We start from the raw sequence: 14,867 nt of genomic DNA, 5'->3' as shown, positions 1-14,867 counted from the left end.
CTATCCCCTGATCACTTGCAGCCCTTTCTTCCCACACCACCACCACAGCCCCTTCCCTACCGCCCCCACCATTTCCTACCTTATTCGAAGCCACACTCACTCGTGTTCAACGGCTGCCCCAGCAGGCCCTAGCGGAGAATAGATCGTTATTGTGTTCTTTTTATGTTATCGTTTGCGTCAATCTGTTGTTTTGAGTAATAAAACTTGTTTTCCTATCGAATCATTCGGTTAACAATGGTATCATGTTGGGTTACTAAATTCAAGAGAAAAAAAGATAATTGTTGCGTAGAGCGGAGAAAACAAGCCTCAAAAAGTAAAAGTTCAACCATGAAGAAGGTGGAGACCTCACCGGGGAAGTCAAGTAGGGCCTTGCTGGAATTCAATATCAAAGGAGATCGTATTTGAGGAGGCTCTGATGAAATAGAAAGTACAAAAGATTCTGTAATAAAGATCATCAAAAAAGAACAAGCAAAACCGAGAACACACTTGCTACGAGAGAGAAGAAGAAGGATGGGCACAACAAGAACTAGTCTAGCTATCACGGGGTAGAGAGCAAGCGAGAGGTCTACCACACAACTAACAACACAAAACAAGTCTCCAAAAGGAGTTCAAACGAAAGCAGCACCAGGCGGCCACAAGAAAAAAATTGATGAAGTTCTTAGAATTAATCATGCAAAGATCCCCACAAACCTTCTCCAACGAGCGCTCACACAACTTCCCTGGCATTATGCCGCTAGAAAGAGTTGATAGGCGTGTTGCGGGCTAGGTTACAAACCTTATAAGCACAAGAGAGATAAAGTGGTGGAAGGCTCGAGCATAAAATCAATTGTACATGAAAGGAAGAGTCACACTCGGAACCATGCATACAAGGAAGCACAGAGTTACTGCATGTGAAGAGGTACTAGAACTAGGGAACCATGCATTGTGATTGATAAAAATTGAATAAAAGAAAAAAAGAAAACTACAGCAATGAAACGTAGAACTCTCTAAATCTCAGTATGACCTAAGAGTTTATTTTTATGCATTTTCTTCAAAGCCGACGAAATTTCAATTTGTCTACTTCCTTAAAACGCTCATTTGATTCTTTCCGAAGATAAAGTTCAATCTTGACATTTTTAATCTCTACGATTCTCAACTTTAATCTTCACAAATTTAACAATAAGAAAATTGATAAAAGTCCTTTATTTTGTCCTGCTATGTTACTTATCTTTTTTAATAAGTAACCCACTAAACAAATTGCCAATTTCTTACCAAGCACTTCATGAATCTTGTAGCTTCCAAATGGATATATATCTTAGCAGCTACTTCATGAAACAAAGCAAATTATATGACATAAGATTACATTAAATACATTTTTGAAATTGAAAAATACACTAACGAATATAGTAAAAAAAATAAATAAATAATACAGAATAATTAAAACTGCTCAGCACAACTATGTTACCTTGTTTGGTTTACAGCCTTTTTCATAATTAGGCTTCCACTCGCAGTCGATGCCAACGACCTTACAACCCTCAATGTAGTTGGTGGCAGTAATTAACCCATGAAAGTCATCCACCCATACGATATTATCTATCATTAATTTCTCAGGGTCCAGGTAACAAGCTCCAGATGTTGGCTTATCAGAAACTGCACCATTAAGAAAAATAAATAAATAGCTATCATCAGCTTCATCATATGAAAAATTATACATAAGAAAAAAATCATAGTGTGTGTGTGTGTCTACATATATATATATATATATATATATATATATATATATATATATTAAAAAAACTATAATTTCTCAATTTGGCGACCGACAGTGCACAGCTTTGTGGCATAGATTCTCTGCCCTTCTGCACTTCAACATTTTTGCATTTGTTTCATCTATTTTGCTCTCTAAATTTTCTAATAACCTATATATATTGCAAATCAAAATAAATATAGCTTTGAAAATGATACAATCATCATAATCATGAAATAAAACATAAACTTAATAATGTAAAACATTAAATTTTTGAGACTCATGAAGGACTTGAGATATGAACAAAAAAACTGGATTATCACGTAACTAAAGAGCGATCCAATTTTGTCTTGTCTCTGCCTCTAGTTCTAGGGAAGGAGCCAGCTAATAAATTGATGAGATGAGTGTCATTGTCAGTAGTAACCAATGTATCATCCAATAAATTCCCGAGCTAGAGTCTCTCTTCTTCCTCCTAGAATAGATCTGTCATTCTTCATCCGAAGATTGAATCGCCTGGTCAGTGGATTGGCCTAAAGTGTGTCGGACATGTGTAGGTTGTTGAACATTAGAAGCAATTACTTGTTGTACAAGCTGATCTTTTATCAGATCAGGGAAGCGGGAGCACTCTTGTGTGTCCTGGCATGTAAGTGGGCCTCTTCTATAACAATGAGTGGTATAAACACATTTGGATCCGTACATGTAGTATGGTGTTCTTCATCAGGAACTGCGATGTTGGCAAGTGGGGATCGGCAGGCAAATCAGACACCAAATTCTGCCTTGTGGGAACTTCCTCCACAGATTGAGCAGATGGTCCTTAGCAATGGGGTTGGACCCCTCTTTGTTTGCTTGAGCTTTAGCTTTCAAGTTTAGATGAAGCCTGTGACAATTATCAAATGTATGCCCAACATCTTGCAGTGGGTAAAATAAAAAGGTTTATGTTCCATGACAATTGGTTGCCAATATCCATTGTGAGTTGTGCCCAGCCAGACTTCAACAATATTAGGTAAGGTAATATCTCTTTCGACAAGTATTCTGGCCACAGAAGACCTGGTTAGGTTAAAAGTGGGCATATCTAGCTTCATAGGATCTCCAAGAATGGCTCAAATAGAATAAAGAACATGATGATAAAAAAAATACAACTTTAGACCAGGTAAACTAATCCATACCAAAACCTAAACCCTATATATATATATATATATTTATATATATACATACATACTTTTATATATGGAAATTTTTTTTTATTGTAAGTAGGATACTAATAGATTGTGTGGGAGTACCCAAACATAGCACCTCCCTGCCCACATGATAATCACCACATCAAATGGTTCCAAAAAGAGAAAATACAAAAAAATACATAAGAGATCTAAAGAAAATGTCAAAAAAGTGTCAAAATACGGAGTATCAGGTAACTAGAGAGCACTCAGTTGTCTTGTCTCTGCCTCTAGTTCTAAGGAAAGAGTCATTGTCAGTAGTAATCAACGTATCATCCAATAAATTTCCGAGCTCGAGTCGGACTCCATTCTTCTTCTTCTTCCTAGAATAGACTTGTTATTCCTCATCCGAAGATTGACTCGCTTGATCATTGAGTTGGTTTAAAGTGTGTCGGACATGTGTAGTTTGTTGAACATTAGAAGCAACTACTTGTTGTACCAGCTGATCTTTTATCGGATCGAAAGAGCACTCTCTTGTGTCTTGATAAGTGGGTCTTCTTCAATAACAGTGAGTGGTATAAGCACATTTGGATTTGTACTTGTAGTATGACGTTCTTCATCTGGAACTGCGGTGTTGGAAAGAGGATCGGGTTACACCTTCTCAGCAGGGATGGTAGGTGGTTGATCTTTAGCGATATTCGGCCTTAGATGAGGATGCAAACAATAGCAAATAGTAGAACTGTGACCAAACATACTACAATGAGAGCAATAAAAAGAGTGTGGTTTTAATTCAACCTTTTGACGATACCCGTTGTAAGTGGTGTCAATCCACACCTCATCCAGAGCTGGTTGATTGATATCTCTCTCAACTAACACACAAGTCACATAGGGTCTAGTGACAGCAAGCGTAAGACTATCAACTTTGAGAGGCTTACCGTAAGCAGTTGCTAAAGAGTTGAGAATTTCTAAGTTGAACAGATTTAATTTTAACCCAGGAAAATTTATCCAAACATGAATGATAGGGGACTCCGCTTTTGGATCAAAATCGACAGTTCACTTTAGAATTTTCATAAAACTCACATCAAAATCGACAGTTCACTTTAGAATTTTCATAAAACGGTTGTCGATCTTGATAACTTTTTGAGAAAAAATGCGAGTTTAATCGGCATCGTGAGCTAACTGAATAAGTATATGTCGACCATCAAGTAAGCCAATATTTCAACTGCCCAATAGCTTCATAACATCAAACTCTTTCCGAATGATCTCCAATTTTGGGTGACCATACAGAAATTTCCCCACTAGAGCAAAACGCCAAAAGGACGTGAGAGTACTGGTTTCAACCTCAGTGAGAATAAGATCAGCCTTCTCATTCTTTTTGCAAAGCTTTTTAATGAAAGTGTGATCGCCACCACCTTCAAGAAGATTGTAGAACATTGCATGACTTTTCAATATGAAAACCAGGCTCTGATTTTGAAAGAGGAGCACGAGTAGGGAAAGTCGCCGACAAGTGCATTGGCATAGGAATGCATCATCGAGGCCATCTCCAGAACGGTTGGCGAGCTGCTAAAAAAAGGCGAGCAGACTTCACTTTCTGTCGGGCAGGGCGATGTGACCCGAGGAAGGAAAACTGCAAGCGTCGGGCCAAATTGAAGGCGCAAAATGCATCAGTAACAATGTGAGAACGACGAAAACGAAAGAGGCCTTCAATTTCGGGCACAGCTGCGACGGAAGTCGTTCGACGTCAGGCTGAATCAAAGGCGCGAAAGCATTAGGAAGAGGAACGACGTGCGAGAAAGCCGAAAGGAGAGAAACCCTTTGACGTCGGGTATGAGGAAAGCGATTGGCGCAAAACTCTTCGTTGTCAGCACGACGAAATCGGAGGAGATATACTGTAGAATTAACACAGGGATATATATATATATATATATTATATATATATATATATATATATATAGATATCAAGGAAAAGAAAAACAAATAAAAGGAAATTCAAGATTAATATTATTGTGCATTATTAGGCCTTTGTAAGTATATTATCTAATTTGTGACTAACACTATAAAAATGATATGCTTAGTCCAGGTGCATGAGCTACCAATAATTTGGATAATACAATAGGTTAATGCACACAACCTTACCCATACATTTACAAAAAAGGCTAGTACCGTGACTCAAATTCTAAATTTTAAAATTATAATGTACTAATAACTGGTCAAGGCCAGCCTACTCCAACCTCACTGCTTAGGTTATGAAAAACAGCCCTTTCCATGTCACACTTTAAGATAAAAAAATTAAATTTTGTTAAAATTCTGTTACTCCAATCATAGCAGAGAACTTAAGGCACAAGGATCAAAACTTTGTGTCATTGGATTTATTTCTCTATGACCGCGTGCTTTCCTAAAGAATCATTGGCACCTGATTATTTTTTCCTATTTTTTTAGTTATTCATGTCTTGTAATGGCTCTTGAAGGTGCACATATACCTCTCTTTTCATACAATAAAGTGAATCGCGATAAGAGTTTTTTTTCCATTGCTTTATTTTTCATAAGGTATCAGAGAAAAGTTAGTATGTTCCTTCTGATCTTTGATCTTATTATCTAAAGTTAGGGTTTCCATTTTCAGTCTTATCCTTCTCGTTGAATTCTCATTTTAGTCACTATGTCTGGGTTTTCTTTGACCACCTTCAAAGGACTTCATGATTAATTGTGAAACTTAAACCAAAGGAGTGCTCCAAATATTTCAAGCATCTTATCACCTAAAAGGGAAAACCTACCTTAAACGGTCCTAAATCATGGAAACTTCTCTAGAGGAAAGAGAAAAAATTGAGCACCATGTGAATCTATCTTTAGTGCCCAAATACCCAAAGTTTATACTATGAGAAACTGATTTCATGATCATGACATGGTTGTGAAATATCATACAACCGAAGATCAATGATCCTTTTATTTTCCTCTCCACCAAAAATGTCATTGAGGATGTTATCAAACAAACTTATTCAACGGTGAAGGATGATACACACATCTATGAAATCAACACAAAGCTCACAGCTACCAAACAATGTAACATTCTTGTCATTCAACACTTTAACACATTGATGGTTTAATGGTTGTAATTAGACTACTACAAAGATTACAAGATGTCTTGTGCCACGACCCGGAGGGTACAAACAGTCGAACTGTTGAAACTAAGTTTTCTATATTCATTTTCTATAACTAATATTTAACAAATGAAAAAAAATAACGTTTGAACTAAGTTTTCTATATTCATTAAAGAAGTTAAATTAAATAAGTATAATTAAATTTACCTAATTAAAATAGTTCGCATCTTCTATAAACATTTCTTCTATAACCCCTCTTATTTTATATTACTTAATTTTACCTGAAAAGTTAATTTAAAATAATAGTGAGCTAACTAAAACTAGTGAATACCAATACCCCTAAATTACAGTACTACAAGGAAAAAAATAACGTGCATGTCAGATAAGCTTTTAATAAATCAATATAAAGCCGTAAATATGACCACTTACGCTATTTTATGTTATTCAATGAGTTTTACTTTATCAATAGTATATTAATATTATTTAATATTTGTACAACCGTCACAAGAACAACATCAAACCTTAATCCCATTACATGGGGTCGGCGACATGAATCCTTTTTCTCCATTGTGCCATATTTAATGTCATATTTTCATTTAGTTCTAATAAATTAAGATCATTTTTTATACAATAAGCCCAAGTCATCCTAGGTCTACCTCTATCTTTCTTAACATAAGTCGAATCTAAAACATCTACTCTCCTAATCGGATCATCAAATGATTGACGCTTAATGTGACCAAGCCATCTAAACAACTTTCTCTAATTTTGTCTGTCACAAGAGCTACACCAACCCTATCACGCATATATTCATTTCACATTTTCTCTCTAAGTGTAAAGCCGCTCATCTACCTAATCATTCTCATCTCGACAACACTTAACTTAGTATTATGTTTCTCTTCTAAAGGCCCACATTCAACGCCATAGAGCATTGCAAGTCCCACCATCTCTTATAAAATTTTCCTTTCAGTCTAAATGGTACTTTTCTATCACACAAAAGGCCCGAAGCATTCCTCCACTTCAACCAACCAACTTGAATTTTACTAATAACATCACCATCTATATCACCATTGCTTTGAGCAACAAATCCGAGATAATTAAATCGTTCACACCTTTTAATAATTTGATCACCCAACGTTACACTTCTGTCACTAGAGCTACTACTACTAAAATTACATTCCATGTATTCAGTTTTAGTTCTACTCAAATGAAGGCCTTTAGACTCCAATGTAGACCTCCATAATTCAAGTTTTTCCTACGCTTTTTTTCTCGTCTTATCCATGAGAAGGATCTCATCAGCAAAAAGCATACACCAAGGTACATCCTCAAAGTAAGACCATTCATAACTAAAGCAAAAAGGTATGGGCTTAAAGTCAATCCTTGATGTAATCCAACAAAAATAGAAGAAAATTGGTCAATCCTCCTTCAGTTCGAAAACAAGTAACAGCTCTACTATTATCTTTAATGACTTGAATATAAGTCATATCAACACATTTCTTCTCAAGCACTCTCCAAAGAATATCTCTTGGAACCTTATCGTAAGCTTTTTCTAAATCAATAAGAATTAAATGTAGATTCTCCTTATTATCTTTGAACTTCTCCATCAAATCTCTCAATAAATGTACCGCTTCCATAGTAGACCTGCCCGACATAAATCCAAACTGATTATGAGAAATCTTTGTAATATGTCTTAACCTATGTTCAATTACCCTCCCATAATTTTAAAATATAACATAAAAACATCGTCTAAAATTTGTACCAATTAAACAATTTTAGTATTAATATTTTTTTTTCATTTACGCACAAGAGTACTATAGCGTTCTAACGCTAGTACCATAAAAGAGTGACTCAATCAAACCTAAACATACACATACAAGCATTCTATGAAAAACACTGTTTACTAAAAAAATCATTTTATTCCCATTTGCATTGCAGTCAATATACTTAAATAATATTCAATATTTGTGATAATTTAAAAAATGTTGAGTACACTTATCATTCCTATAATATGAACAAAAATTCAATAGAATTCAAAATCCTAAGTTTGCAGTAATTTCAATAAAACTAATGATAATATCAGTGTGCATTTGTTCTGGAAAAAAAAATATTACCATCGTATAAGAACAAGAGCACTCACCTTAAAAACTTATGATTCTCTAATCAATCGTTCTCCACCTATCTCTAATGAAAACCTAAAGTCAAATGCATAAGAAAATCATTATGAATTTAATGCAATGATGTATCTTATAGTAGTAATTTGTTTATCATTTTACTAATGATTAGCATCATTTCACAATATAAATTTAATTTTTTTTTCAAACAATTTAAATAAATATTGACAATAAAATAAAGGTCCTCCTACTTCAACTTTCTAATTATTTAATGTAATTTATATCCTTTCAATTTGGCTTTTAGATTCATATGCATATATTTATATTATGAAAAATTTACTATTATTATTATTATTTTCTTTAAATTCATTAGTTTAGTTCTTAGATTTAATAAACCAACAAAGCTTAAAAAAATCAAACCCTAACCTTTCTTTATTGTTGACATCTTTCTTAGATCCAGAAATCGAACTTTATAGTCTGAATCAAATGCATCTATGTTTAACATTTGAATAATAAATTTATATATATGTGTGTGTATGTGTGTCAGAAGTTATATTAGGAAATAAATTATTCATGTTTGAAGATATAAGGATTAGATTTATTTCTTTGGATTGGATTTATTTCATTCCACATTTAAGATTTATTTCCTTTCCTAGTTTAGGCTTTCATATTTATGTTGTTTCTTTTATCTCAAAGTAATTATTGTAAATTAATTAATTGGAGATATAGGTATTATCTTTCTTTTCATGTTATTTCTTTTTCCTTGTCTTTCCTATTCTAGGATTCATGTAGGGGTATTTATGCCCCCTATTCATATCAATAAAATAATTTCGTTAAATTCTAAAAATCAACATGGTATTAGAGTCTTGAAACAAACCCTAGAGTCTCCTGCCGTCGGAAACTTACTATTCCCTGCAGCAGACCCTTCCTCCGCCTCCTCTTTTTAATTTTTCTGTCGGAAACTTCCTCTCCTCTTGTGGCGGCGCTCACTCTTCTTTCTTTCTCCTAGGGTTTTATTGATATCTATAATTTCAACTCTTCAGTCACTTCCCATCGTGCCATCATCCCCTCGTGTTAGGGTTCGACCTATCATCCTGCATCAAATCCTCTGCGCAAGATCCGATAATGGCGGTCGTTGAAGATCAAGTTGCAAATTTTTTGCAAAAGCTGATGTTGGAATCCAAGAGCAAGACTCATGATGCTCCTAAGGTTGCCATAAAATCAGTGGGGATTCAATATGGTTCAGTAAATGGCGTGCAAGCAACAAAGGTTCAAATCCCATCATCAGAGAGATCCGTGACCTCAGCTCTTCCGGAATACATGGAACATAACATTCAGTATCTGCATAACAATTATCCATTTTCAGCTTATTATTGCAAAGGTTATGATGGTTCGGTTGGAGATTAGGACGAGTGTTCTAGATATTTAAGCCCTGAAGGAGTGGAGATGCCACATGGAGTTTATGGTGATTTGTATCACCATGGATATGGATATAAACCTTATGGCGCTTATCCCTCGGTGCTTACCACTCTTCTACTTTTGTTGTTCCGCCTCTTGGTCACGATAGCCAAATCTATGGCACCCAAACTATCAATATTTTTCTCCATATTTCCAGGCCCAAGTAGTCCCAAATGGAACATACTCTTCATACAGTGCTCGTACTTCTCAGTCAGAAGTTAATTCACCTTTCCCTGATAGATATGATTTAGTTTGTGGTCTTCCTGCTACTACAACTATTACTGAAGAAGAAGCTTCAATACAAATATTCTCATGGAATAGAATATGGTTGGACTTGCATGAGAGCTGATGCTAAAGGCCTAGATGAAATTCGAAATGTGAGAAGAAGAAAATACATGTAGAAAAGACATTCCCTATTGCAGAGGTAAGGCGGGCTCATGAACCAAAGAGAAAAGGCTTATTACCCGGCCCTCCTCCGAAGTCAGAGAGTTGTTGATGACATTCCTTATGTCACCATGGACACGGAGTGTTTTTTTTTCTGCAGCAGGCCCTCCTCCGGGATCTTTCCTGCAACAGACTCTCCTCCGGAGCTTTTTCCTGTGGCATGCTCTCATTCAAAATCTTACGTGGGCCCTTCTCTAGAATCTTACCTACATCAGACACTCCTTTGGAGCATTTCGTGCAGTACGCCCTTCCCTGAAGCTTTCCTGCGGCAAGCCCTCTTCTGGAGTTTTTTCCGGCAGCAGACCCTTCTCCAGAGCTTTTCCTTGTAGCAGACCCTTCTCCAGAGCTTTTATCTGCCACAGCCCTACCTCTACTGCTTTTCTCTATAGAAAGCCCTCCTCCGAAGCATTTTCTTGCAGCTAGCCCTATCCAGAGTTTTTTTCCTGCAATCATGCTTTGCAGTTATTCATGCAGGTTGTCTACTTTCCTGCAAATTTCCCTGTAGCATGAAAGGTAGGAGTCTTCCTCCGACCTACAAAAAACTGCAGAGACCGCAATCAAAGACAACCGCAGTCAACTAAAAATAACACTAAATGCTCTTGGGGTTATATATCAAGTACGGGTGATGCTTTCAATTGTTTGCAGGAAACGTGATTTTCAAAGATTCTTCCTCGCCCGTTGTTTGATGTCTTATAATCCAAGTTGAACATGATTTTCAATCATTTTTCAACTTGATGGGGAGTGTTAGAAGTTATATTAGGAAATAATTTATTTATGTAAAAGTAATAAGGATTAGATTTATTTCTTTTTCTATTTTATATTTAGCTCCTTGAATTGGATTAATTTCTTTTCCTATTTTAGGCTTTCCTATTTTATGTCGTTTCTTTTATCTCCAAGTAATTATTATCAATAGATTAATTGGAGAAATAGGTGTTATATCTTTCTTCTCCTGTTAATTCATTTTTCTTGTCAATCCTATTCTAAGATTCATGTAAGAGTACTTATACTTACTATTCATACCAACAAAATAATTTCGTTAAATTCTGAAAATCAACAATATGTATAATCTTTATTAATAACTTAGTTAAATAAACTCATGCATAACCTCAGTCAAAAGCCCTCTCATGCAAGCGAACCTGTTTTCTCCTTTGAGTGTGATGCTCGGCTTCGCTCCTTACTGCATCTTCACACTAAATTGCTCGAAACTCGGCGTCGATACTTCGTTAACTTTGTTTCCCTCATCAAGCGTCTCACATCCTCTGCTCGAAGACGCCGTCGTCAGTTGTCGTTGTCGGCAAGGTAAAAGCCTTAGCTTACACTCGTCGTCTCCTGTGCACGTCGTTCGACTCTCTAGGTAAATATTAGAGTCGGTTTCAGCTGCAAATTCTCTCAATCACTCCTCCGTCTCGCGTCGATTTATGGGGAGAACTCACCTCCTTCATTTTTTGACCCTCTCGGTTCATCTCATGGGCTCCCTCGGGTATATGAAACCAGGTGTCACAAACTTCATTATTTATAAAAATTTCATTCTCAAAATTTATAGCAAACCACAAATCATCTCTCATCAAGCAAATCAACATAAACTTTATGATAAAAACTAGGGGGTCATTTATTTAGATGAAAATTGATTACCGCAAAGTAAAGACCCGATACTAGGCGACTAAACTATACTCCCCTCATCAAGATAAAAGCATATCACACCAAAAATGCGTTAGGAAAACACCCTTGTAAGAAAATGCCAAACTTGTCATACCTTATCACCATCAACATCAGTAAGTTCATTAGGCTCACTGTAAGTGAATAAAGTCGAGGTCGAACAATTTGCCTTGATTGAAATTGGGTAGGAGCTAAAGCTATAAACTATTCTTTTCTGTCCACTTACAGCCTTTTGTGAATGAACTCTATATAATTTCTGATCTTCAATAGCCTTTTGGCCAAGTGATGGACAATTCTTGTTAAATGACCAGGCTGACGGCACCAGTAACAAGTATTAGAGTCCATCAAGCATTAACTCTTATGTTGTGTTCTGCATTTGACAAAAGTGACTACAGTACTCTGAGTCAAACCTCTACTGAATCCACAAGAATTAAAGTTGGACTTCTTCCCATTGGATCCTTCTAATTGATCTACATATTATCCTTCATCAATTCTTTCCTCTCGTGCGTCTCCTTAAACTTCAGAATAAGCTGATAATCAATATCTATTTTTCTAACTCGTTCAACTAAATACTGAGTATTCATTGATCTCCAAAGGCACCAACGACTGTCTAATCAAATCCTTTAATCCAGAAAAAGATCTATAGCACTTTTCTTCTACAGTAGCGATTAATTGTAGTGCATATTTTGACATTGTAGTGAATTTTGTTTCGTACTACATAATTGTCTTATCTCCTTGTACCAATATGATAAATTTGTCATGAATTTGTCTTCGAGCAAACAAGGGTACAAACCACCCTCTGAATAACTCCAGGAACACTTCCCAACTTATCATCAAACTAGGTACATCCTCTAGTTTGTCTTGATGTTGCCCACATCACCACCCTTCAGCTTCTCCATCTAGCACAAATATAGCTAATGGCACTCCTCATCCACACAAGTCTTACAATCTAATATTTATTTTCAATTTGTATCAGTCAATTCTCTGCTTCAATTGAATCTTCAGTTCCTTAAACAATGGTGGACGTGGATCTTAAAATATCTTTATGTACTTATCCACAGCAACCATATCACTTTCATTAGGTTGTGATCTAGACTCTCAAATCAACTGATTCATGACCTGCATTATTTGGGTCAGGGCATTCAAGTTCACATTTATGATAGGCTGTACTCCATTCTTTATCTAACTCTCCTCTTCTATAATTTCGGGTGCATCTTTATCCATGAATGGATATAATTATTAATTTGAATTTACTTTATTTTTTAATCTTTATTATTATCAAAATTTTATTATAATTACTTTATTAGCTCTTTCATCAAAATGATATTAATTAATCTTAAACATTGCTCTAATATCATTTTTCTCACAATAAGGCGCGAGACTTGGAATTAACCAACGTGGATACAAACAGTTGGACTGTGGGATTAAGTTTTCTATAATCATTTTATATAACTAACATTTAACAAATGAAGGAGTCGCCAAAAAAAATAAATTAAAATAATATAATTAAATTTACATCATTACTGATTGTTCAGGTCTTCTATAAACATTTACTCTTCCATTGCACATCATCTAAATCATTTAACTATACATGAAAAGTTAGTTTAATACAACAATGGGTTAATCAAAACTAGTGAATACTTATACTTCTAAATTAAAATAATATAAGATATATATATATATATATATATATATATTTTTTTTTTTTTGAAAGCCCAAAAAGGCTTTGACGACGACAAACAAAAAGGCTTCGACGACGACAAAGGTCTCTGCGTTCGCCTGTCTACTCTTCCTGCCATCCCGCACGACGACGAAAAAGGTCTTTGCATTCGTCGTCTTCGACGAAGGGTTCGACGCCGTCCCTTTTCGAGATTCGAGCTGCGGTTTCCTCGAGTTGCGGTTATGTCTGCTTTCCTGTTCGCAGAGTCTGCTTTCCTGTTCGCAGAAGGGCGCGTCTTCTGCTCGCTTCCTGCACGCCTTCTGCTCGCTTCCTGCCCGGCAGAAGGTTCCTGTTCGTCTGTCTGCTCTTCCTGCCTGCCAGACTATTTCTCTCCTGTCTTGTGAGGGAGATGACCTCGACGCTCCGTTCCTATGCAAATGGTCTTGTCGGCGACTTTCCTACTCGTGCCCATCCTCCAGGTTCAACGTCTGGTTTTGCTATCAGTAAGTCCTGCAATGTTCCAGAATCTTTCCATGAGGCTCTTGAAGGTGGAGGTGATCACACAATTATTAAAAAGCTTGGAAAAAAAATGGGAAGTCTGCACTTATTCTCACAGAGGTTGAAACCAGCACTCTCGCGTCTTCTTGGCGCTTCTCTCTAGTGAGAAAATTCCTTTATGGTCACCCAAAACTGGAGTCATTAGTAAGGAGTTTGATACTATGAAATAATTGGGCAATTGAAATATTGGACTACTTGCCGGTAGACATGTACTTATTCAGCTATCTCATGATGTCGATTACACCCGTATTTTCTCTCGAAAAGCTATCAAGATTGACAATTTTATGAAAATTCTGAAGTGGATTATCGATTTTGATCCAAAAATGGAGCCCCCTATCATTCCTGTTTGGATAAAGTTTCCTGGCTTAAAATTACAACTGTTCAACATGGAAATCCTCTACTCTTTAGCATCTGCTTACGGTAAGCCTCTCAAGGTGGATAGTCCTACGCTTGCTGTCACTAGACCATTCGTGGTTTGTGTGTTAGCTGAGAGAGATATCACTCAACCAGCTCCGGATGAGATATGGATTGACACTATACACAACGGGTATTGACAAAAGGTTAAAATGGAACCACATCACATACATCCTCCTTATTTCTCTCATTGTAGTATGTTTGGCCACAGTTCTACTATTTGCTATCGTTTGCATCTTCATCTAAGGTCGAGTATCGTTAAAGAACAACCACCTACTATCCCTGTTGAGAAGATGCAACTCGATCCTCTTCCCAACACCGCAGTTCCTGAAGAAGAACAACATACTACAGCTACAGATTCAGTTGTGCTCATATCACCCATTGTTATTGAAGACTCACTCACATGCCAAGACACACGAGAGTGCTCCTTTGATCCAATAACAGATCAGCCGATACAACAGGAAGTTGCTTCTAATGTCCAACAATCTGCACATCCCCAGCACACTTTAGACCAAGATCAAGTGAGTCAATCTTCGGAAGAGGAATGATAGGTCTATTCCTGGAAAAAAGAAGAAGAATGGAGGTCGACTCCAG

At 36.3% G+C, this 14,867-nt stretch overlaps 1 protein-coding gene across 4 annotated transcripts in view; it reads right to left on the bottom strand.

Moving 5' to 3' along the window:
* LOC110032473 overlaps positions 1 to 14,867 on the bottom strand; it is a 157,407-nt gene that overhangs the window by 39,165 nt on the left and 103,375 nt on the right. For all 4 annotated transcript variants that reach the window (XM_020736121.1, XM_020736118.1, XM_020736119.1 and 1 more), the window contains one exon: positions 1,445 to 1,629. In XM_020736121.1, coding sequence (XP_020591780.1) covers positions 1,445 to 1,629 — 185 coding nt within the window. The remainder of the gene's footprint in view (positions 1 to 1,444; positions 1,630 to 14,867) is intronic.

Source organism: Phalaenopsis equestris, unplaced genomic scaffold, assembly GCF_001263595.1.
Source record: "Phalaenopsis equestris unplaced genomic scaffold, ASM126359v1 Scaffold000949, whole genome shotgun sequence".
Lineage (NCBI taxonomy): Eukaryota > Viridiplantae > Streptophyta > Magnoliopsida > Asparagales > Orchidaceae > Phalaenopsis > Phalaenopsis equestris.
Note: the sequence above shows the minus strand (reverse complement) of the source record. Positions and strands in the feature narration are given on the sequence as shown.